We start from the raw sequence: 24,777 nt of genomic DNA, 5'->3' as shown, positions 1-24,777 counted from the left end.
CCACCGTTTCTCCAGGCTGCCCTGCAGCGTTTTACGGGAAGGACTGTGGGCGTGTGTGCCAGTGTCAGAACGGCGCCAGCTGTGACCACATCAGCGGCAAGTGCACCTGCCGCACGGGCTTCACCGGGCGACACTGTGAGCAGAGTAAGCTGTCCCAACCCCTGACCCTGGGTGTTAGTGCCAGGCATCAGCCTCCTGCCGGGGAAGCCTCTGCCTTCACAGTCCACTCATTCAGGGCTCTGCACCTCCTGTTCCCTGGATTTTTGGAGCAGCTTCCAAGAAAAAAGGCTGAAGAGGGGTCATGCCTACATCAATGTTCGTTGAGTTTCTTCCTCCAGTTGGGGGTCGGGGGAGGGATGGGGGGTGCTGAGAGCAGAACAGACGCCTGAGGGAGTACTGAGGGAATAAAGGCAGTCAGATCTTTAATTCTTCTTTGAAGCCACAGTGGCACCCAGCTCAGGGCCTGGCACGTGGAAGATGCTGCATACATGTGTCAAGTGAGGAAGAAGTAGAAGTGTGTGCCCGCCCCCCCACTCAGGGCTGAGGTGCTCCATCCACCCCCAGGCATCAAACCAAACCACAATGGGAGCCACAGGGAAATAGGTTTTACTCGGAGTCAGAACTGGCTAATCATAGCTGGCCACAAGTGTGTCTCACTGTCTGTTGCATGTTTCATGTCTTCATGCTACACAGGATGTGCCCCAGGAACCTTTGGCTATGGGTGTCAGCAGCTGTGCGAGTGCATGAACAATGCCACCTGTGACCACGTCACTGGCACCTGTTATTGCAGCTCTGGATTCAAAGGAATCCGGTGTGACCAAGGTAATACACAGGTGGGGAGTTCCTAGGCAGGGGCTCTGGAAAGGGCCTAGGGAGACTCCAATGGGAACTGGATTTTGTAAGGACAGTTTGTGACTTCCCTTTTATTCACTTCTGGAAGGAGAGCAAAGGGGTGTGTTGCAGAGGGGCAGGCAGAGGCTCCAGGTACTGTGTACTAGAGGCAGTCGGAGCAGGAGCCTCTCAGTCATGGCTTCCCCATGCTCATCCTTGGCAGGTTTCCTGTGAGCCAAACAAGGGTAACCGCAAGCTAGTTCATGTGGGAAGGCCAATGGACAGTCGAAGATAGGCCCAGTTCTGGTTCTACTAGATGTCCTGGGCAGGTCATTTCGTTGTACTGAGCTTATTATTCCACATGCAAAGTGGGAAGAGATTAATCCTTGTCTTCCAGCACAAGACAAGGTTCTTTTGAGGGCCAAGGAGCCCAAAGGGGCTCAACCCTGGCTCCAGCTCTACAGTCGGAGGACACCCCAGAGTACAGTTGTGAGGACCAAGTTGAGAAAATATGAGTAGAGGACTTGGCACAGTCCTGGCGCATAAGCAAGCACTCAATAAATGATTTTGTATACATAAAAACCCTTTGTGAAGTGCTGCAAACAAATAAGGGATTATTATTGTTGTTTGGTCTAGAAGATGGGGAATGAGAATGGGCTTTCAATCTACCCACATAACAGAAAGGGGGCCAAAAGACATTTCCATTGCATTCTGATGATAGAGCATAAAGAATGATAATGCAGCACATTATTTCCCCGAGGATGTTGGCTAGCTCCGTTCGGCCAGTTGCTGATGACAGCCAAGGAGAGGTCTAGACGGTGCCAGGCAGCAGGATGACCTCCACCATGGGCTTAGCATCAGCATGCAGTTAGCCCACACGTACGTCATCAGGAGGGGTTTTGTGGACAGTATTCCTGGGCACAAAGGCACACTTTCACTGCCAGTCTGTCATGTGATGCTCACAGTTCCCTGCAGAGGGTGGAATTACTGTCCCTATGTTACAAACGAACAATATGAGAACTTGGGAGTCACACAGCTGGTAAGCAAGGAGATGGGCTGAGTCCAATTTTTCCCAACTCCTAAGGAACCTGACTTCACCAATTACCTGTTATATGATCTTGGTCAAGTTATCTAGCCTTGTGATGACTTCCTTCATCTGTGAAAGGGAAATAATTAAATAGTCCCCATATTATATGGCTGCTGGGAAGATCAAATGAGTGAATATCTGTAACTCACTTTTTAGAACAAAGTACTCCGTAAACATTCGTTGTTATTTTATTTGCCATCCACAGTCACATTTGTTCTTTGTCATAACCCTGGAGCTCCATCCCCTGTAGGCAGTTGAAGAAAAACAGGCACAGTAAGGGACAGGATTGAAGAATAGGGCCAAAGACCAGAACCAGGTCTCCTAAAATGAGAGGAGTCTAGGCCCTGGGCCAGGGTCTGAAGAGCAAGCAGGCCTGCCCCAGACTCAGGTCCTCCCTCTATCCGCAGCTGCCCTCATGATGGAGGAGCTGAATCCCTACACCAAGATCAGCCCAGCGCTGGGTGCAGAGCGGCACTCGGTGGGTGCTGTCACAGGCATCGTCCTCCTGTTGTTCCTCATTGTGGTGCTGCTGGGCCTGTTTGCTTGGCGCCGGCGGAGACAGAAAGAGAAAGGCCGTGACCTGGCTCCCCGTGTCTCCTATACACCTGCCATGAGGATGACCAGCACGGACTACTCGCTCTCAGGTAAGGGCTCTGCCCCCAGCATCCCCTCTCCTACCCCTACACACACACCACACACACCACCCCCCACTTCCCCACCCCACCCCCCAGGAAGAGACACATGATACCCCTGGGGACACCTGTGTTTACTGCTGAATGTTGGTGGTCAGGCTTGCAGGATTGCCTGCTGGGGCTGGATGCTCAGACTCTCCTGGGAGAGTTGGAGGTTGGGAGCAGAAGCCTACTTGGGAAAGGTAGAGGGGGTTTTATGAGTGTGTCATTTCCCGGATGCCTAGCTCTGAGCAGCTATGATTAGGAGTCTCCTTCCATCTCCCCAGAGCTTCCTTCCTGTCTTTCTCACCACGCTTTGGCCACAGGAACACCTACACTAAACAGTGACTTTCCTAAACTCTCCAGGGGAACCTCTTCTCAGCCCAATGCCTGAGCCACCTCAAGAAACTGGCCCTGGGGCTATTTCCAAGCCCTGTTCCATCTTTGCTTCCTTGGGGAAGGCCTCAGAGCAACTCTTCCTCCCAGTTTCCAGAGTTAAGAGGGCCCTATTAATACAGTGGAAGGGGATGGTGCCTGACCTGGGGTGGGGGGAGAGTTGAAAGTTTGGGCAATGTCCCAGTATATCCAAAATGTGGTAATTATCTCTAATGGGCATTCGATCTAGAGTCTGAAAGGGGTGGAGGTGGGGCTGTTAGGCCAGATCCTTCCTCTGTCCTGAACTCTGGACTGCTACCTTAGAAATGAGGCTTTGGGCTTCATATTTAGTTAAACAGAAGAGGTCAAAATGCTCTGAAATTGCACATGGCCCTGGGCCACAGGACGCTGGGCCTGTCTGGGTAGGCACAAGGATGATCACTTTCTCCAGCTGACTCCATGCAGCCTCCAGCATCTTGGACTCAGAAAACCAAGATCACATCAGCCCATTCATGCTAAGTACTGCCCACCATGTGCCCACTCCATGCTAGGTGATACAGGGTAGACAGGGGTGGTCCAGGTGCAAACCTTGCCTTCAGAGAGCTCCTGGCCTGCTTGCCTCCCTGGGTTTCAGCCAAAGCAAATACCCCTGATGAAATCCCAAGCCCACAGAGCTGATTTGGGGATTTTCTTCTATGACTATAATGAATAAGTCTGGCTGGTTTTCCCATACCATTCCACTGGAATTCCCCTACACCGTGGAGGGGTCCTAGAATCCACAAAAGGGCAAGGCTAGGGCTCAGAGGAGAGGGATTCTCTTTATGGCCTCACTCCTGGGATAGATCTCTGGAGGGAGGCAGGGGAGGGCAGCACAGCCCTACGGAGCGGCTCAGGGACATACGAGGCTGTCAAAGCCAACACTCCTCATCCATGCTCTAGCTGCTGGATGCCACCCTCCACACTAGCAAGCCTAACTTGGATCCTGCAGGGGGCGGGGGGGACACCATGAAGGAAGAGGCAAATTAGGATCTACAGATTTCTGTGGGGGTAGTGGATACCAGAAAGTTTGGGGGATGGGGGACTTAGGTGTCTCTCTTTGCAGAACATTCACAAGGCTGCCCAGCCCAAGTGTTAATATTGGGGTGTCTCATGCCAGGGACAGGGGTATGATGGTATGGCACCTTGTTCTCTTCCCAGATTTGTCTCAAAGTAGCAGCCATGCACAGTGCTTTTCCAATTCCAGCTACCACGCACTGGCGTGCGGAGGGCCTGCCACCAGCCAGGCCAGCACTCTGGACAGGAACGGCCCCACCAAGGTACCGGGCCCCCGACTCCCCAGCCCCTACCCACCGTCCTCCCAGTGAGCCCTCACCTCTGCTCAGGGGGGAACCGTATCCCACCCGGAGGGTCCATATAGAACCAACTGCCAGTACATTAAACACAACCCTGTGATCCATGGGACATGTAAACACTCTGAAGCATTTAACAGGAAGCCAGCAGGTTACATGGAACCAACAAGTACCATGTAAGCAGCAGACATCACATGTAACCAACCTACAGCATCATTCAATAGGATATATACCCCCACACCTGTGTGTAAGGAATTGGTACCAAATCATGTGATCATCACATGGAGCGTTCTCATCACATATAACCATGTGGCCATTTTTGTCATATAACGTGTAATCAAAATACTACACCACCTACGACTAATCACTACAGTGCATTTCCAACACCATGCATGCAACCAGCACCTTAGAGAATAACCGCTGGTACTCAGGTACCACCAGATGCCCTTATATCTGGCATACACATTATCACTACATACCCGCAAAACCATATTTTGCAATCAGAACCACCACAAGGGACAGGAAACCCAAACATCAGCTATAGGCAATGTTCTCATTGGCAACGAACCCTTCAGGCCTTCAAGGACAGGCGTGCACCACCCTGGACAGGGTTCTCCCTTCACAGCTCCCAGCTTATGCCACCCTGGCTGATGGCAAGACCTCCTCTTATAATCACAGGCCCTTGGGCAAGGATGTTTCAGCACACGGTGTAGGAAGCCCACCCCATGGTGTGTCAGGACCCGTACTGGGGACAACAGGAGGTTCAGAAATGTAAACAGCCTCAAGGACCAAGAGGTCTGACAGGCTCATGCTGCACACCTCCTGACACCTAGGCATGGACACGTGCACACGCACACACACAGCTGCACATGCATAGCAGGACCGTGAGGCGGGCAATCCCAGGGCTCCTGGCCTCCTCTCCTGTAACATCCTTCCTGTGTCAGGAACATGGACAGAAGCAGTTTTCATATTCCAAGCCTCTGCCCTAGAGCTCTGGGAATCCTTTCTCCCTATCTGGCCCACAGAAATGTCCACTAGTCCACAGGCCTGGTGGCAATGCAGCTTGAACCCCGTAACAATAACACAGGGGCAACCACTCTCAAGCCAGAACCCCAAGGCCACTTTCTTCCACTTGTTCTCAGCCTTAGCTTTCCTATGAAATGGGAGTGCTGTATGCAGCGTTCCTTGAGGCCCCTATGCAGTCTGTGGCCCTAAGCCCTATAGCTTTGGCCCCTCTTCCTGTGTATCTCCTCAGCTCGGACTCTCATTCCCAGCTTCAGCTTTAGGCTTATCTGAGGAGCTGAAAGCTGAGGGAAGGGAATCTGGATTTTCCTAGTATGAGGCTCTTGATTAACAAGAGCCACATTATCAAGGCTGCAACAGGTTAGAAGCAAACGATGCCAAGGACAAGGCTTTCCCTTGCTCACAAAAGGGAGACTCACACACAGGCCAGGTCAGGTAGCAGAGGTGACAGTGATGTGGCAGACCACCTTAACACCTCCCTTTGTGCTGGAGATGGCCTCATGTGGCATCTGAGACAAGGGCCAGAGCCTGTTCTCCTATAGCTCAGTCCCACCTAGCTGACCTACTTCCCATCAGAGCCAGCCACCCAGGCTCAGGCCACTTCTTGGCTCTTGGGCGGCCCTGGCCTACTTGGTCCCAAGGGGTGGGAACCCTACAACTTCAGCCAGACAGCTTAGAATTCCGCTCCCGCCGATCGCAGTCAAGCTGCAGTACACCTAGCTCTTCCTTTCCCTCAACGATCTAAGATGTAGGTGGGTCAGGATCATCATAGGGGGGGGTGCCCAAGGCTGGGCAGGGGCACCTCGGGAGCAGAGGGATTAACTCACTCTCCTCCTCTCCAAACAGCTCAGTAACAAGTCCCTTGACAGAGGCACAACAAACTGGACCCCTTACAGCTTTGTGAACGTGTTAGGTCAGTAGTGGTTTGAGTCTGGTCCCCTGTCATCGTGTCCCATCTGTTCTCCTTTCTCCACATTGAAAGGCTCCCTGTCCTAGTTCCAAGGGAGAAGATTAGTAGATGAATCGTGAGCATGGGTTCCCCCAGGGAGAAGGGGCTTCGGGAAACCCAAGCCCTTGTTTCAGTTCTCATAAGCAAATGAAGCCCACGACACCCCTCATTTCTATTAGGGGAGAGGGTGGCTATGACCCAGGGACCACAAAGGAAGACAGCTAGGACCTGGATGCAGGCAAAAGATTTATTCACCGTCTGGGAAAGGGACCCTTGCCTGAGCCAGGCCCTGCCAAGGTACTCCTCTCCAAGGGCTTCTTTCCTCTGTCCCACTGCCCTAGTGGCCACCAGTTCCTATTGGGGGCGGCGGGGGGGGGGGGGGGGGAGGAGGTAAGGGAGAAAGGTAGATGGCTTCAGCTCTAACAGATCCTCCTAGCCCTTGCCCCTTTGGATACTACACATCGGGGCCCTGACTCCTTCCAGCCTGCCCTACCCTGATCCCCTCCATACTCCCCACCCTGCCATACCAGGGCCCTGGGAATAATGGCTCCTCCCTGTCATTCCTCTCACTAGACTCCCATTTCCAGATCAGTGCCCTGGAGGCCAGGTACCCGCCCGAGGACTTCTACATTGAACTTAGACACCTCAGCCGCCCTGCTGAGCCACACTCACCAGGTTAGACCCCCAGCCCTACCCTCTACCTGCTGGGCTCCCAAGGCTCTCATACCCGACCAGACCTACCCCTTCCTGCCCTTTGACTCACCGCCATGGTCCCAGAACGCTCCGCTGGGCCCTCCTCCTTCCCAACATGGTTAGTCTACAGGCCCCATCCCCTATCTAAAGGAAGCTTGCCTGGATTCATCCCCCATCACCCCTTCTGCTCCCATAGTGGTCAGTGGATGTGGACAAACTGTGACTGGTATTAGGTGAAGGAGACACAGCATAATTGTACTCCCTATAGGCCACAGAATACAACCCTAAACCACTGAGAAATGACTTGAGGATGGGGACACCTTTGGGGTTCTCTGGGCCCTGTGGGTGTAGATGACAAGCCCAATGTCTCCCAGAGAGAGACCCCAGACCCACCAGTGGCTCAGATCAAGCTCTCCCAGGTCATAGGGTAGGGTTGTCAAGCAGGGATCTGGAGAGGTTGGGGTAGGATGTCAATCGACATCCACTCTGCTCTGTATTAGGCTCAAGCTAGTGGCTTGGGAAAGAAGAAAAAAGGAGACTTGCAAAGTCAATCCTGATGTGGGAGGATCTGGAGTTACAGAAATAGGTGCCATAGGAGTAAGCATAATCAATCAACAGAGAATGTAGCCTCCCTAACAAGTGGCCTCTCTAGGGCAGGGCCTTAGTATACTGGATAACCCTTGGGCTCTAGCTGGTTTCTAGAGCTCAAGGAATGCAGCTCTGCCAACCCCTGCAGGTCCCTGGGTGCAGTAGCACTAAGAAGCATGAAGGTTCTGAATTTATCCACCCACTGAGGAGCTGTGGGCTGCAAAGACCCTGAGTCTGTACCTAGGAGGCTACGCTCTTGGCTGCGGGTCCCCTGGGCCATGTCTAGGTCTTTCAATAACTCCACCAAATACAACCCTCAATCTTCCCAACCCCCCTCCCCTGCCCCCCACTACCACCATGCTGTATCTTTCCCCAAGGGACCATGCTCTGGGCTCAGCCCAGATTTCTCCCTGCTTTCTAGATGTACACTCTCCAGTGTAGCCAGGGCCACCACATGCTATCTTGTGGCTTATACTAAGGCAGGCTGGTGGCCAATGGAAGAGAATACTTGGGGAGATTAGCTTCTAGTTCATGTGGTGTCAGACAAGTCACTGCCCCTCTTTGGGCTTTGGTTTCCTGTCCTAAAGAAAGGAAAAGTTAACAGCCTAGCCTCCCTCCCTCAGGGAGGGTGAAGGAAGCCCTGTCTAGTATAAAAAGCTGAACTGGTGCCAGGAATACAAATTGCTAATCATGTTTCTGAAGGGTACAGGTTACCTATAGGCCTTTTAGAAGAATAGCAAACTAGAGGAAAACTTGGACTGGTTCTGCCGTATCACTCAGTAATGTGGGGAAGGCAGGCAGGTAAGAACAGGTTTCTACATATTCAACTTAGGAACTCTGTGGAGGAGGTATGGTATGGGGATGTATCGAAATAGCAGTGCATTGGCCTTCAGTGTCTCAAACAGGGGAGAGTCAAGTGGAGTGACATTGTATTTTAGTAATTATTTGCTGCATGCCTTGCCTGGTAGTGTGTCCTCAGTTAAAAGCTGAAAAAAATGGACTCTGAGCCAGAGTCATTACAGTCTCAACCTAAAAATGCCAGACAGCTTCTTTTTTGATATCACCAGCAGCAAAGAACCTGAGCTTGGTCCCTTAAGTATTATGTCCTGCCTCTGGCTATGGCTAAGGACCATGCATTTTAGGAGCTGGATAAACTGTGACAGCCAAAACGGAGAAAAATCCTTCAGATTAAAAACACTAGTAATACTTTTCAAAGACAAGTCTCAATTATGTACAAATGGTCCACTCCCCAAAATGGGTAACTAAGAGAGCAGACTATGGATGGGAGTGACTACATTCTGGAAAGATGACTAATCAAGCCACCGGTCCACCTCCCTCCCTGGCTCCCCTCAGTCGAGCTTCAGATCCAGGAGAGGAGGCAGGACCAGACCTGAGGTAAGAAACAGTCTTCAACCCCATTCCAAGATCCAACAGAACTGGGATTTGGAATGTCATACACCTCTTCCCCAAGCTAAGAACTGGCTCTGATTCGTTCCTTATCCTGTACTTTTGGAGCTTGGGACTTCACCTATGGTGACTGCAGGTGGCATCAGAACTGCCTGTGATCACCTCATGGAAGACACACCCCTCAGAGTTAAGGTTAAAGAGGAGGAGTGCTGCATATGCCAGGGGGCGCTGTTGCTCACCACTAATGCTTCTGAGCCCTGAAAGAATTCCTGCATCGTCAAAATGATTTAGAGTAGATTAAACCCAGAATAATCCTCTAGCACTGAAGAACTAATTTTATGGGTAAGGAAGGAAAAAAAGGCAAGAAAAAATAAAGCAAAAACACATGCAGTCTAAGTAAACGTCACGCACCCCATTTTTCTCTTTATTCTCTTTTAATGCAGGTGCTTGTGGAATGGATAGACGTCAGAACACATACATTATGGACAAAGGCTTCAAAGGTAGAGTATCCAATCCTGACGCCCCATTAGAAAGGGCTTAGCAAGATAAAGAGTACAGATGTGAAATGACCAGGAATTCTACCAGAGAGACACTGCGCACCTCTCTTCCCTCACTCCCCCCAAAAGTAAAAAGACCACAGGACCTGGGGCTGCTGGGTAGCTCTGCTCAGGAGGAGCAATCATAATAATAATGAATTTATATTTCGATTTAAGTTGCACCTGCTTAGCAAGTGCTTGTGGGTTTTTTATAGATGCCAACTAAATGTCTTCAGAAATGGAGAATGTCATTATCCAACCAATTAGTATGAGTTAAATTGATTATATATTCTGAAATAAAGTCAATCTACCTGCCCCAGAGGCCTCCTGTCGTCGTGCTGGCAAGGACTGCCACCCTGCACCTGCTGGCTTTCTGGGGCACAAGGAATGAAAATTAATACCTAGTGTTAATACTGTATGGCACTCCACCCTCGAGATCTCTGCCCCGAGAGTGGGGAGGTAAGGACTGATCCCAAGCACATGGGAACAGCAAGTTGGATCATCCTTCTAAGAAGTCTGTGAGTGAAACCAAAGATGAAGGTCAGGTTCTGCCCTGGGCTTAGGCCTTACATTTAAATAACAGAATGTGTGAAATAGGTGGCTTTGGGACTATGTCACTTATTACTCTGTCAAGTATTAACCGTGCCCTTAGACTGGGAGCTCTCCAAGGCCTAGTTTCCTCATCTGCAAGGTTCCAATTATGCCTAACCTAGTGTCCAATAAGGTTATCCTGAGTATTCAGTAAAAATCAGAGATGGGAAGTGTTTTTGCATATTGTAAAAGATTGTACTAATGTAATAGGGCTGTCCTTTTGTCTCTGAGGTCTATTTAGGAGTCTCAGCCACACTGAAAGAGACGACGGACAGCAAAGATCCCAATGGCTATCATAGATCTAGCTGTGCACCAGAATCACCTGGAAAGCCTGTTAAACATACAGAGGTCCACATCCCATCTTCCCAAGACTCTGAAGCAGTGTATCTAGAGTGGGGTCCTGGAATCTGCCTTTGTAATGAGTACTTCAGGGCATTCTTAGGTCTAGACTGACCCAGACTTCCTGGATTACTGTTCTTTCAGACTTAGCCCTTGGTGGAGTGGTTATTAAAGGTGGGGTGAGCTAGGGGTGGGTTTTTCTGAGCAAGAGAGCAGGAAGGGCAAGTCTCCATGAACACGTTAGGATGTATACAGCTCAAGAGAACAATCTGAAAACAGGAGGTCACCCCTCGGCTTCTGGTCAGCCAAAGTTCACTACTCCCTTGGGAGCATCAATTCTGGCCATTTTCTGCATACTGACTCAAACCATCCACATGGAGGCAAGCACCATTACAGTAGTGAAGCTAAAAACAGAAAAGAAAGCTTTGCTGTTTTTATCATTGTGACCTGAGACCTGTTTCTTTCTCAAAGAGGAGTGGGGACTGGGCAGAAAGATCTCTTAAATAAGAGACTTTCTAGCTCCGAAAATATGCATGACTCAAGAATGAATAAGCTCAGACAGGCCCAAACAGCTCAATTAATGAGCACACAACTTTCCTATGCACTTTGTTGTGCTGTGCATTGTGATTAGGGTAACTGCTTTCAGACTCGAAACCATAAATGTATATATAACAAAGCTAAGGAGGGCAGTATCTCTGCCTCAGTGTCATTCACTCCCGTTTTGTGGGATCATGTATCTGAGCCTGAGTACAGGGAAGGCCAGATTTTGCAGCCAGATTTTGTCTCACCACTCTGGCTATAATCATCCTTTAGAGAAGAGAAGGCTGCCCAGGTAAATATGCCAACGGGTGCTGGGAACCAACACATCAGAACAAGAGAATTCAAGAACAGGAAAATGAAATGTCACGGTTTGGAACTTTACAGAAATATTTATCAAAGACATGGAAAAAAACCCCACTAACTGAACTCCCAAATAAACATTTAATAAACTAGTCTGTACCAGGAATGAAATTATTTCCTAAAACTGCTGGGCCAAACCAAATGAGAACCATTAAGAGTGAGGAGTCTTGAGTGTTCTCTGAACTCAGTGGTCTCAAGACGCTGGCCTGGAAGTTTTGGATTCTAGTCCTAGTTCTTACTGTGTGGCACTGACTAGGTCACACTGTTATTTTCTGCGCTTGGTTTCTCTACCTCCGTTAGAACCATGAGGTTGTACTAGCACTCACTCTAAGGTCTCTCTAATTCAGCCAGTGCTCCTTCTTGCCCTTGGTACTTACTTTAGACCTCCGCTCACTGTCATCCTGAAGTTACACGACACCACACATTGCTTGCTATGCTAATCGCATTTTACCTCTGAACACCTATCCATCTCCCCTTCCCCTTCTCCCCCTCAACACAATGATACTGTAACAAACTATGTTTAATTCCTTGTCTGTCAGGCCTTTCAAAGTGCTACAGAAGAAATCCTCCCTGGCACTCTCCACCACCTTTATGATCCTGAAATCCTGAATCCCACTGTTGCTGCCAAAGGGAAGCCACCTGTATGCTCCTTGCTAATCCAGCCTCCACGTGCCTCCTTGCAGTAACTTTGGGTTCCAAGGTAGTGAGGAGTCCAGTGACATCCTGAAAACTTTTTTTAGCCAGTGTGGTTCTCCTTCTGACCGTGAAATCTCCCCTTTCTTCTCCCCATATCCTTGTCTCTCAAGGAAAAGAGGGCTAACTTGGGGCCCAGGAAGAGAAAAGGCAGTGTGGCTTCCTAACAATAGTAACAGGCTGAGAAGAAACATGTTCAGTGCCTGGGTTTTCCCCAAGGGCGAAATACTGACTTTACCTAGATGTTCGTGTGAACCTAAAAGCCTAAGTAAGTTCCAATCCCACTCACAGGGTGGCCTTGGATAGTCATTTCCCCCTCTCTGGATTTGCTGCTTCATTTATAAAATGAAGGTGTTTAGGCTCATTTCCAAGGCCCCTTCGGCATTTGAGGGTATAAGACTGTGTGATTTGGAAGAGGTAGGAACTAGGTGAGAACAAACACCAAGGCATTTTAAGGCTAAGCCTTCAATCCTGATGCTAATTACAGGCCTTGGAGGAGTGACTCTCCAAAGCTTAGGTAGGTAGCCTTGGTTGACGCTTCCCCTTTCTTTGCAAAATGCCCTGAAGTGCATGGACTGGCTGGGGTAGGGTGGGGCTGTAAAAGGATGAGGAAGTGTCTTAGAGAGACTGGTTGCTCTTCCCCTTACCCCACCCTCCCTGAGGGCAGGCAGGTAGATGACTCGGCAGGAGGAGAGAAGAATAGCTTTCTGGAAGTGTACATTTTCCAGCGGGCCTTGCCCTTTCCTCCTGTCAGTTCCCAGAAATAGAATCCAGATTATCTATAATCCAACACCCCCTTCCGACCACCTCAACCTACACATAACACTTCTCCATCCTTTCTTTCCCTCGGGCCCCTTTAAATAAGGAAGGTACATCTTCCCCTGAGATGAATCCCCTCCCCCAACCCCAACTTCTCTTTTATTCACAGAGATGCATCCCCTGCTGCACAGCAAACTATTGGCAGTAGTCCTCTTATCCGCAGTTTCGGTTACCACTCCCCCCTCCCCCCTCCCCCGTCACAGGATCAAGGTCAATAGTGGCCTGTCACAATGCCTACCTAGGTAATTCACCTCATTTCACCATCTCACATCATCACAAGAAGGGTGAGTATAGTACAATAAAATATTTTGAGACCTCATTTACATAACATCTATTACATTATACTGTTATAATTGTTCTATTAGTTACTGTGGTTAATCTCTTAGCGTGACTGAGTTATAAATTAAACTTTAGCATAGGTATGTACGCATATACGCGTTAAGAAAAAACAATATATCGAGGGTTCAGTATTATCTGTGGTTTCAGGCATCCACTGGCGGTCTTGGAAAGTATCCCTGTGGATTGGTGGGGGCGGGGAGACTGCTGTATACCCCTAAACTTAAAGGCAGCCTTGACTTTTCTGGTGGAAATAAGAGGGATACTACTACTGGCTGACTGAGGCTCTGTTAGGCTTTGAGCCACAGCTTCAAGACTCTGCCACTGCCGTTACTGAATCAATCATGGGATATCTACAAAAAGCTTAGAGCTTGGCCTTTCTCTGTCAGCAGGGCTTGGCCCCATTGGTAAAAGGTATTCCTTGCTGAAGGTAAGGTGAAGCTGTTGCAGCTGTAGTTTGCATTTAGAGATCTAGAACAGGAGGACGGGTAGTAAGATGCAAGTGGAAAACATCATGACTGGATACCGGAGATTATGGGTTGAGCCCTATTTACTAACATTAGGTGAACTTTATGAGCTTCAGTATCCTCCTTTCTAAAGCAGTAATCATAGTCCCTCCTGCACAGCCCTCTCCACAAATTAACAAGTTTCAAATGACCTAACCGGTGTGAAGATACTAGCGTAAGGGCTACATTTTCTATCACCATTCCTCAAGTTTTAAGAAAACATGCAGCTAAGGTAGACGCCAATCAAAGTAAAAGGATGTGCCTGGGTGGGGAGGAGAGGAGGGTTTTAGAGGACTTTTCACTCAGATGATAGCCCTTCTGTAAGCAGTTCTAGTCCTCAGCTTCCAAACCAGCAGCTCCGAGTCATGCTGCCTTACACTTTGGCTGCCAAGTTCAGAGAACCCAAGGTGGGACTGATGGACCATGCTGGGGTTCCTGGACATACCCCAGCCCCTTGTACTAAGAAACAAAGTACTCACTAGAAACTACTTCGTGTGGCTCTGGGCAGACTGTGGCCCAGGACCCACATCCCCCTTTCCTCATGAGAGCCTCACCAGCAGCTGGGCCTGCTCACTGCCCAGCAAGAATGTTTTCTCCTACCCCTCTCTAGGGTTCTATGCTAGAAAGAGGCCACAATCTCAGATGGGACCAAGGCCAACATCTCTCTCTCTACACCTGTGGGCCAGGATGAGATGGAAAAGGCTCTGAGCCTGGTTGTGGAGCACACTCTGCTACTGACAGCAGAGTGACCTGGGGAGGTCACTTCCTCATGCCAAGCCACGGTTTCCTCATAAGCAGTTAAAAGGGAAGGAGAGAATTAATTATTGCTCTAGCTACATCGCAGGTATTAGGAACGAACTAATGGGTAAATGTACTTTTGTACAAGATTGAAGAAATGTTACCTGCTGAAACAAACATCAGTAACCCTATACTCAGAATTCTAAGTAAATCCCCTCCCAGCCAGTCACCTGTTACGGAAGAAAACACTGCTAGTGGTCACACACAACTCAACTTTCAGCCACATGGAGTGTTCTGCTCTCCCAGGACCTACTCACCCCTTGAGTTACAATGATCCCTTTATTATTATTATTATTTTTTACATTTTCATTAATCTCACAAGCTGAAGGCAGAGAGCATGTGATGGTTCTAGTGGAAGACTGTCCAAGAATTTCACCATCTGCTACCACTTAAGAGAAATTTAGAGCTGAGAAATATAGAAATTTCACCATCTGCTACCACTTAGAGAAATTTAGACCTCTGAAGACCACTCATTACTGTAGAGCCCCTACAATTCTATGCTTATTTCTAGACCCCCTGGCTGGCAGACTGTCACAGAAGAATGAGGGCCAGAGTTGGCCAGATTACAGAGACTCTAGTGCCTTTTTCAGGCAAGTCTTGCCTCACTTGGAATGATCTATAAGAACCAGTGATCTTCCCAAAAGGGGAAAATCGCATAGAAGCTGAAGGAGGGGCTCCCCTTCCCTTCTGTGACTCCCAGTCCCAAAGAAAACACTTTCTTCCTCCAGTGAGCTACAGTTACTTTGCCTCGTACTTGGGAGACTAGTTTGCATTCTTTTGTACCCCAACATACCCTGATGTCTTGGGGAAGATGTACCTGGGAGGCAGCAGGAAAAGAAGCATGAGTTCTCCTAGTATCAGAAAAAAGATACTGCTAAAATTGGTTTCAGTTAGCATTCATAAGTACTGGGATGAGTGACCCCAGAGGATACATTGGAAGGCTTACTAGAAAACAGGAACTTTCCAAAGGCCAGCCTGAGACCCAGGTGCTTTTTACACCTCAGTTACACTTCAGTCTGCCCCACCTCTGATCACAAGCTTCTCAAGAGCCAGGGATGCCGCCAAAATTTGCTGCCTAAAGGTTGCCAAGTTGCTGACACCTGTGCCAAAACACACACCTACTTCTTTTGACTCTAAATTTCTTACTCATCAAAAAGAATTCAGAGGAAGAATGATATCACAGAACAAACACAGGCCAAGGAGTCCCAAGGCCTGCATTCAAGCCTTGGCACTGTCATTTATGAGCTTATAGGACATTAGCCAAGTCACTTCATCTCTCTGGGCCTTCATCCTATAAAATGCAAAGTATCATCTTTGCAGGATTTTATAAAAATTAAATAATAGATGTGAAAGCACATTGTGAAAGCACATTATGAATATCTTGAATCAATCCCCTTCTGGTTCTGAACCTGACTACTAAGAACAAAAATGTCCCTATCCTTCCAAAAACATAAGTTTCTTTATGAAAAGAACTCTGCCTACCTAGGGAAGCACCCTTCAACATATTTTAAGAAGGAAATCTTGGATTATTATAGGCTTTTACAGATCCAGGATCCTGATGGCACATAAAATGCAATCTGTTTCTGGTACTGAAATTAAGTCTGTGTCCTTGCATGTCCTAAGAAATCTCTCTTGCCTTACAGATTACATGAAAGAATCCGTGTGCAGTTCTAGCACTTGTTCCTTGAATAGCAGTGAAAACCCTTACGCCACAATTAAGGACCCACCCATTCTCACCTGCAAGCTTCCAGAAAGCAGCTATGTAGAAATGAAGTCGCCTATGCACAGGGGGTCTCCGTACACAGATATGCCATCCTTGTTGACATCTAATAAAAATATATATGAAGTTGGTAGGTGTCTCAAATAAGTAACTTAGTGAAATCAGGGCAATAGTGCAGCATCTGAAATAAAAACAAGCCCTCTCCACTCACCCTGTCTTGAAAACACACCCTTCTTTTGTTGCTTTTTAAGGAATCCAAGGTGAACGGTCTTTCCCAGGATTACCCTCCTCTCTCATGCAGGAAATCAAATTCTCATGTCAACTCTGCTTTAAAAAAAAATACCAGGACTACTATGAAGCAGAAATGCTGGGGGTGGAGAATCAGTGGGTATACACACCTCAAGTGATTCAATCAGAACAGACGTGCAAGTTTCTAAATCACCGTCTTCGACCTTCTCCCGGTTTCCCCTATGTCCCTGGACTTACTGATAAGATCCAGACCTCTTGGTTTTGACCAGAGCTTGGGATTCTAATAGTACACTCACTTAGATTCTCCATTTCGTGAGCAAGCCTCAATCCTAACCCTCATATATTTATCACAGATTTATAAATCCCTGGCTTCTCTCCCTAGCAAGTTAAATAGAACTCTATTCCCCTCAACAAGGCAACCAAAGCTAATCTGTTCTCTGAACTCATTTTTCACTATATTCCTTAGAGCCCACAATCAGTGTGGTCCAAGAAGGCCGCGGTCATAACTCCAGCTATATCCAGAATCCATACGACCTACCTAGGAACAGCCATATTCCTGGTCATTATGACCTCCTCCCAGTAAGACAAAGCCCTGCCAATGGGCCCTCCCAGGACAAGCAGTCTTAAGAGAGAGAAGCCTCTCTCTTGCAATGTGTTCTGCTGAATATTCTGACTCTGAAAGAAGACAATCCCTTGACTCGAAATAATGATACAGACTGACTCCAGCTGCGTGTTAGTCATTACTTTCACCTGGAACTAAAGAAGAACTTCCAAGTGGGACTGGGGTAATTATTCAAACAGTCTGTTCACAAAGGCAAATCCTATCACTCACCCACACCCAACCCCAAATGCCCAGGATTACATGATCTTTTAAAAACACTTAAGATCCAGCTACTCATCAACATCAGCTAAATACATATATTGAGATACGTAATTCTCTGAAACGTGATGCTTAGAAAGCATACAGCATAGGTTTCACAAACCTTCCTGGGGGAAAAGGGAACTGGGGAGGGGAAAGGATTCAAGATCCCGAAATGTATGTGCTTTTGGTTGCTGTTACCCTCAACATCTGTTTTATTACCTAAGATAAATAGCACACAAACTGTGCTAATATCAATCCTAAAGTACCTGTACATCTATGTCTGACCTGTCAAATCACAACAGCCAAGATTATAGTATACAATCTAATACTGACAACTTCAATTTTTAAAAAATAAGACTTTAATAAATACAAATTAACTTTCCCTCTTCTGCCCTTCGTGGTAGTAAGGAGGAGAAGTTTCCAAAGCGCAGTAGCCTCTTTCAGTCTATAATGATTTCTAGGCCAGCTTTACCAAATCTTGCTGATTCAAAGTTTGAGAACACTGCCAAGTCATTCCTAGCCTGGTCATAGCTCCTCAATCCATCCAACACGAGTCATTCCATGTGAAACAGAATTCTGAGATGATGCCTTTAAGCAAGCAGTCACAGACTGGTAAGAAGGAAGTATCCCTAAAAGGCCTCCCGAATTTATTTGATTGGCATCCCTTAACTCAGAAGAGTACTTGCTTTCATGCATTTCTTCATAAATCTTGAGCTTGATGTAGAATACAACCCAAAAGTGTAGAAGAAATTAGATAAAAGTGGATATAGCAAGTTTAAAAGTTTAATAAGCTGCTTAAATTACATGATGCTTTTTGATGGAACTAAATGAAAAGAATGGACTGTAATCAGTTGCTGTAACATGATGTAAAACTTTACAGTAAACAGCAAATAAGGATATGAAGTACTTCTACCTTAAAACCACCACCTACTGAAATGGCCAAAAACATATTACAATGAGCTAATGCTCCAGATCCCAGTATTTAGACGTGTCTGTACCTTCCACTACTAACCAGGTAAACTGGGGCTCAGTTTGAGTCAAACTGGAGCCAACTCCCAAGCCCTAAAAAAGAGGACCTCCTCACAAGAATTAAAGACCAGAAGGACAACCCGAGGAAACTAATGGCCACCCCTACACCACTCCATTCTCTGGTAACAGCCAGCCAGTAAAAAATACTTCCAAAAAGGTAAACAGAAGAGGAACTAAATGACCGCAAAGATGGAATAGCAGCGACAGGAAGTGTGGGAGTCCTGAAGCCCTTGATACAACCTGGAAGTCTGCCATGGAACCCATTAGTTGGGGCAATGACCAGCAAAAGCAAGAAAATAAACAAGTAAATCCCCCTCCCTCACTTCACTCACGGCTTAAGCAAATTTTACTGTTAGGGGAAAGCATAGAATACTTACATGAATGCTGCATGTGTGCATGGGAGCAAGTGATCAGCAATAGCAAATTTCCTTTCCACAAAAGCCTTATGAAATATAAATAATAGAAAATTCCTTTGTAGACCCAAGTAAATATTGCTCATACATATGTAGAAAGAAATAGATAAGAGACTTACCTCAGTATTTCAGGGCAGCAAGTGCTCAATTACCTTTGTAAAGCAAGGATCAAGAAGCATGGCGAAGTCAGATCAGCCAGGAGAAACTTCATCTCAATCCCAGGCTTTATCTTCTTCCCCTACCCTTCGTGTACAGTCATTGCTGCCTGGCACACTGCAAACAAGCAGCATCATGCCAGTTTCAAGTGTCGCCTCTTGTTTGCCAACTATCTTATGGGCAAAATTCAGCAAGAGGGAGCATGGTGGAACTGCTAAAGCATGGGGTCAAGAGATTTGAGTGTTACTTGCCCTCTCTGGGCTTTCTTCCTCACGTATTAAAAAGGAGAGAAGGAGAGAGAGGGAAGAAGCTCTAACAACCCTCTGGCTCTAGCATTCTATGACTGTTAAAGAAATGTAATACAATTCAAATTAGGCAATACAGAGAAGGGGAAGGCAGAGGGTGTGATTCATCTCTGGTGACAACAGCTGCCTTCACAGATCTAAGAGTTACTGGTAAAAGACATTTCATTCTTACAGAGCAACTGTTAGGAACTTCTGTCTAGCACTGTCACACATAGGTTCATGGTCAACCTAAATATGTGTCTGTGCATTTTGTTGGCAACTTGGAAAGATCTGTTTATTTTAAAGAAACCAGTTTTCACTCAAAGTAATCTGCATTCAATTCAAATGAATAAAGGAAACACTATTATTGTACAATAGCATAAGTGAGACTATGAAATGGCAATACTTTTTTAAATAACCCAGATTTGTAATATATTTGTTCACTGTGCAAAGGGACCATACCTTGTACAAAATAAAAGGAATTTCTCAAACTAATTTAACAAGAATGCCTACTGTTGTGTTGCACATTGAAAATGTGTCTATAATCTACAACTTAGGTTTAAAAGGTAGAACTAAACTACATTTTGTGTGGTCACTTTAGGCAGCCAGAGAAGTGAAAATTATCCCAATAGACACTTGAAAATAAAGTGAACAAGTTCTATCATATTTATAACAAGAGTCTCTTCCTTTAATGAATGGGATCAACACATTCTTATTCATGTCTAAAAATTATTGAAAAATCTCATACACATCAAATGCTCAAATAGAGAATTTCTCTGCTTTCACAAAGATTTAAACTCAAAGGCAACTATTACAGCCTGTGCTCAGCTCCAGAGGCACAAAGGTACTTCTATGGAATGGAATAAAAGCAAGTGATGGGCCACCTAATTTGCATAAGTGCAATGAATAGCTCTCCACTAGTAGAAGTTATCACCCAGTACGTTACTGTGGGTGCATGTTTTAGGACCTTTTAAAACATAACCTTATGACCTCACTGGTAAAGAAGCAGCAGGATTAATTTTATAGTAAAACGTGGATGCTAAAAAAATAGCTTACTGGATGCTTTCAAAAGTGTAAGTTTAAAATTTTTCCTTCATACTTTCAAAGTTTGTACATAATCCTATCTAAGTCAACCTAAGCCTTTCAACTTGTCAGTTCACAAAGCTTACATGACACTCAAGTTATTCCCAATGTTTAACCAAGAATAATACATTTTTGTTAGAGACTAAGACTCATTCTGAAATTATCTTACTAAGACAATTCTCAAGGGCTGGAGCTTGACATCTCGGTGAAAGACAAAACATGATCAAGAGTTATAAGGCTAACAAAGGTGTTTACTGAGAATAGTGGTATTAGATTATGACTCATGAGGCTCAGATTACTACCCAATACCATAAAGGATAACCAAAGGCTGCAAGTTATGCACTCAACACAGAAAATTCAAGAATGATACATTCTACGAGCCATTCATCTAACCAGAAGGCCGGCAGAAGGGGCCCATTTAATCAGTATGTGACAACAGGAGACAGACTCTTTCTCAGAAGGGATGGATGGATACATAGGGATTCATTACACTGTCATTTGTACTTCTGTATAATTATTATATAGCATTTATATAATCATTTTATATAACTTTTAATTAAAGTATTTTTTAGTCTGAATGGTAGTTCTCAAGACTATAGCTCCCCAAGCTAGACTAGAATGAATCCTAGGATTAGCCCCCTCACTCTTTTAGATGTTCCTTCTTTATTGTTCTGACATGGAATAGCAGGGGGGATAGGTATTAGGAATGTAAATATGAACAATGAACATTCCCACACTTATGGATCTTACAATTTAGCAATTACAAAAGGGCAGAGATAAATGCAGGGCCCTAGTGATTAGTAGGGTACTGATTATACATTTTCTTCCCTGACTTGCAGAGCTAGAAAGACTCGGACTCCAATCCAAACCCACAGAAGGCGGAAGCCCTAGTCTGTAGCGATGGGTTGTCAGATTCCTTCCTCAATTCCAGCTTCTACTTCCCAAGCCATTGTCTAACCCAGCAGATGGCCTTCCAGAGCCTTGGAGAGGAGAAAGCACAGGGACTGGAAATCTTAAAAATCCTATTATTGGGCGCCTGGGTGGCTCAGTTGGTTAAGCGACTGCCTTCGGCTCAGGTCATGATCCTGGAGTGCCGGGATCGAGTCCCACATCGGGCTCCCTGCTCAGCAGGGAGTCTGCTTCTCCCTCTGACCCTCTTCCCTCTCATGCTCTCTATCTCTCATTCTCTCTCTCTCAAATAAATAAAATCTTTAAAAAAAATAAAAAAATAAAAAAATAAAAATCCTATTATTTAGGAATCCACTTAAATGTAAACCAAAACCAGTAACTGATGATCCTAACAGATCCTGCATTGTGGGGTTCATATCAAAGATAGTCTGCAGAAATAGTATTGCTTCCTGGGGCTTTCCAGACTGTCCCATTTCAGGCATAACCTTCTATTAATATTCTTAGGGCCATATGATGAAATGCTTTGGCATAGAGACTAATACAATGGTCAGCACGTCTGGGTGCCTGGGTGGCTCAGTTGGTTAAGCAACTGCCTTCGGCTCAGGTCATGGTCCTGGAGTCCCGGGATCGAGTCCCACATCGGGCTCCCTGCTCAGCGGGGAGTCTGCTTCTCCCTCTGACCCTCTTCCCTCTCGTGCTCTCTGGCTCTCATTCTACCAAATAAATAAATAAAATCTTAAAAAAAAAAAAAAAAACAACGGTCAACAAGGATCTGTCACTTCCCTAGAGAGATCTGAGAAAATGGTACCCTGAGACTGGAATTTGTCAAGGGAAATGAATCTGAAAGCAATACACTTACTCACTGGGATGGGAATAACAGGCAAGTTAAGTTCCACTGACTCAAAGAGAGAAAAGGAATCCTACTGGCTACTAATTTTCACTACCATCACTGGTACTGGTAACATATAGTAGTTAAGAGCAAATATATACAACGACGTGGATGGAACTGGAGGGTGTTATGCTGAGTGAAATAAGTCAATCAGAGAAAGACATGTATCACATGACCTCACTGATATGAGGAATTCTTAATCTCAGGAAACAAACTGAGTGTTACTGGAGTGATTGGGGGTGGGAGGGATGGGATGGCTGGGTGATAGACATTGGGGAGGGTATGTGCTACGGTGAGCGCTGTGAATTGTGCAAGACTGTTGAATCACAGATCTGTACTTCTGAAACAAATAACGCAACATATTTTAAGAAAAAAGGAAAAGAAGAAGATAACAGGAGAGGAAGAAAAGGGGAGTATGTCAGAGGGGGAGACGAACCATGAGAGATGATGGACTCTGAAAAACTGAGGGTTCTAGAGGGTAGGGGGGTGGGGGGATGGGTTAGCCTGGTGATGGGTATTGAGGAGGGCACGTTTTGCATGGTGCACTGGGTGTTATGAACAAACAATGAATCATGGAACACTGCATCAAAAACTAATGATGTAATATATGGTGATTAACATAACAATAAAAAAATTTAAAAAAAAAGAGCAAATATATAGAACATCTGTGCTGGGACCTATCGCTAATGATGTTAAATAATTGATTTCAAATGATCAGACTACTAAACTAACAGCCAAATAATGCCATTTATATCATGTGTATTTTGCCACAAAAACCTATTCACTTGGATTTAATCACTGGTTCTCTCGGACAGCTAGCTCTATGGACTGCTCTACCTTCTTATAGATGCCTGTAAGAGATGATAGTAAAAAATTAAACACAAGATATTGTTAAAAGTTCTCTCACCCAGACATGAATATATTTTAAAAGTATATATTAAAAGCCAGCAGGATTTTAACAATAAAAGCCAAAACAAGCAGTTCTCAATTTACAGTTGACATAGCAGCCCCTCAAGTGCTCCTCCCCGCCAAGCATGATATTTCGATGCATATTTTTGAAAATGACAGTCATTTTGCAAATGTTCTAAAATCTTTCATCTTATGGAATGAGGTTAACATGGAAATAGTAACATTTTAATCAAGTTATAAGACCAAAAACATTTTGCAAAGTGATTTTTACTTATCTATTAAATTTGAGTTCAAATGTGTAATGATTTGGCTCTAGTACCTGAAGAGTTCGTTCATAGAATTGCTGAATTGGAGCTGGGATGAACCCCAGGAATAATCTAACCCATTCCCCTAACTGGAAGAAGGTGAAGCTCAGAGAAAATGACTAAAAGATCTGTGACTAGAATCCAAGTCTTTGTCACCCAACCACTCTTCTATTATACCTGCCACTTTCAATCTAACTCAGTTTAGCATACTTTCTAATATATGCCTGGTATCAATGTCCTTTCAGATATTCTTTCTCTATCCTCCAATTCAATTTTCAATGAAATGGATGCTTCAATTAAAATGATCTCAGCCTATGATCTCCTTTACAGAAGCTGTAATGACATTTTATATAACTTTATTGTTACCCTTGGCCTCCTATAGTTTGGGGAAATACAACCATTCTTTAAAACATCCCAATGACAACTTCAGTTTATTTAGCATATCCTTTAGGTGAGTGGAAAAAGTGACCTGTCAAATCCCAGCAAGCGTGTGGTACCAGCACCAACCCAACCAAGGTAACAAAAATCAGCCCTCCTCTTTTTAGCACTAGCCTATTATGCTACCCCATTAAAGCATGTGATAGAAGAGGATCCTTTCATGGTCTTTGTTTTTTTCCCCCCATACAGGGAATACATGCCATGCACAATCCTTATACAAAATTCATATTTTGTGGGCACCTGGGTGGCTCAGTGGGTTAAGCGACTGCCTTCAGCTTAGGTCATGATCCTGGAGTCCCGGGATCGAGTCCGGCATCGGGCTCCTTGCTCAGCAGGGAGTCTGCTTCACCCTCTGACCCTCTTCCTTCTCGTTCTATCTCTCATTCTGTCTCTCAAATAAATACATAAAATCTTAAAAAAAAATTTTCATAATTTGTTTCGAATTTTCTTCAGGTTTAAAATGTTTGTGAGATATCAAATAACCAATCTCTATTTTCTTCCTGTGTTTAAAAAACAAAAACAAACAAAACTCCATAAATTGAAACCTAACAGGCTGGGAATAAGTTCTTAATATCAACCCAGGCTTTCAATTATTCTGCTTCTGGTACTGGCCAAAACGGCCTAAACAGTTTTTTTCTCTTTAAGGTAGATGGAAGAAATTACGACAATAGTCAAACCATTGACAGCATTTGTATTTTGTAAATACAAGTCACTGAAGACAAAATTAAAATGTCCATTTTCCCACTGATACAATAAATAGGACAAGCTCTGATGGACAATCTAAACTCAAGAGGTCTAACTTTTCTGCAGAACCTTTCAGAACTTAAAACCGCTGGCCTAAGTCACCAGCTAGCACCCCTTCTTAGAATTAGAATTTAGCATACACAATGTAATGGCTAATGATAACTTACCCCTACAGAGTTGTAACTACTATTATTAAAGAAAAATCATAGATAGCACTTGAGACCAATGGCATGTTTAAATCAAGTCAAGAAGGCTAACTGGCTTTTCAGAATAAGTTAAAAAAAAATTCAGTTAAA

General features: G+C 45.5%; 1 protein-coding gene and 1 long non-coding RNA gene across 8 annotated transcripts in view; one reads left to right on the top strand and one right to left on the bottom strand.

The window, feature by feature from the left end:
- The window catches only part of LOC112833358 (uncharacterized), a 32,869-nt gene extending 15,846 nt beyond the window's left edge, over window positions 1–17,023 (bottom strand). Inside the window, exons 1-3 of one of the 5 annotated variants that reach the window (XR_012373676.1) lie at window positions 16,423–17,023; window positions 16,229–16,317; window positions 2,085–2,460 (exon numbers count right to left, since the gene is read on the bottom strand). This is a non-coding gene — a long non-coding RNA (uncharacterized lncRNA). Of the gene's footprint in view, window positions 1–2,084; window positions 2,461–16,228 lie in introns of those variants that run through there. The other 4 variants (XR_003210607.2, XR_012373673.1, XR_012373675.1 and 1 more) reach the window with 4 other exon arrangements.
- Window positions 1–17,135, top strand: part of MEGF11 (multiple EGF like domains 11) — a 342,902-nt gene extending 325,767 nt beyond the window's left edge. For all 3 annotated transcript variants that reach the window (XM_073877220.1, XM_073877221.1, XM_073877219.1), the window contains exons 18-26: window positions 16–144; window positions 694–822; window positions 2,326–2,562; window positions 4,162–4,280; window positions 6,183–6,249; window positions 6,859–6,960; window positions 9,417–9,473; window positions 16,135–16,341; window positions 16,927–17,135. In XM_073877220.1, the coding sequence (XP_073733321.1) occupies window positions 16–144; window positions 694–822; window positions 2,326–2,562; window positions 4,162–4,280; window positions 6,183–6,249; window positions 6,859–6,960; window positions 9,417–9,473; window positions 16,135–16,341; window positions 16,927–17,087 (1,208 nt within the window). In that variant the 3' untranslated portion in view covers window positions 17,088–17,135. The remainder of the gene's footprint in view (window positions 1–15; window positions 145–693; window positions 823–2,325; window positions 2,563–4,161; window positions 4,281–6,182; window positions 6,250–6,858; window positions 6,961–9,416; window positions 9,474–16,134; window positions 16,342–16,926) is intronic.
- The last annotated feature ends 7,642 nt before the right edge of the window (window positions 17,136–24,777 follow it).

This window comes from Callorhinus ursinus, unplaced genomic scaffold (assembly GCF_003265705.2).
Source record: "Callorhinus ursinus isolate GAN/ISIS: 27379988/994484 unplaced genomic scaffold, GSC_fseal_2.0 scaffold25, whole genome shotgun sequence".
NCBI lineage: Eukaryota > Metazoa > Chordata > Mammalia > Carnivora > Otariidae > Callorhinus > Callorhinus ursinus.
Note: the sequence above shows the minus strand (reverse complement) of the source record. Positions and strands in the feature narration are given on the sequence as shown.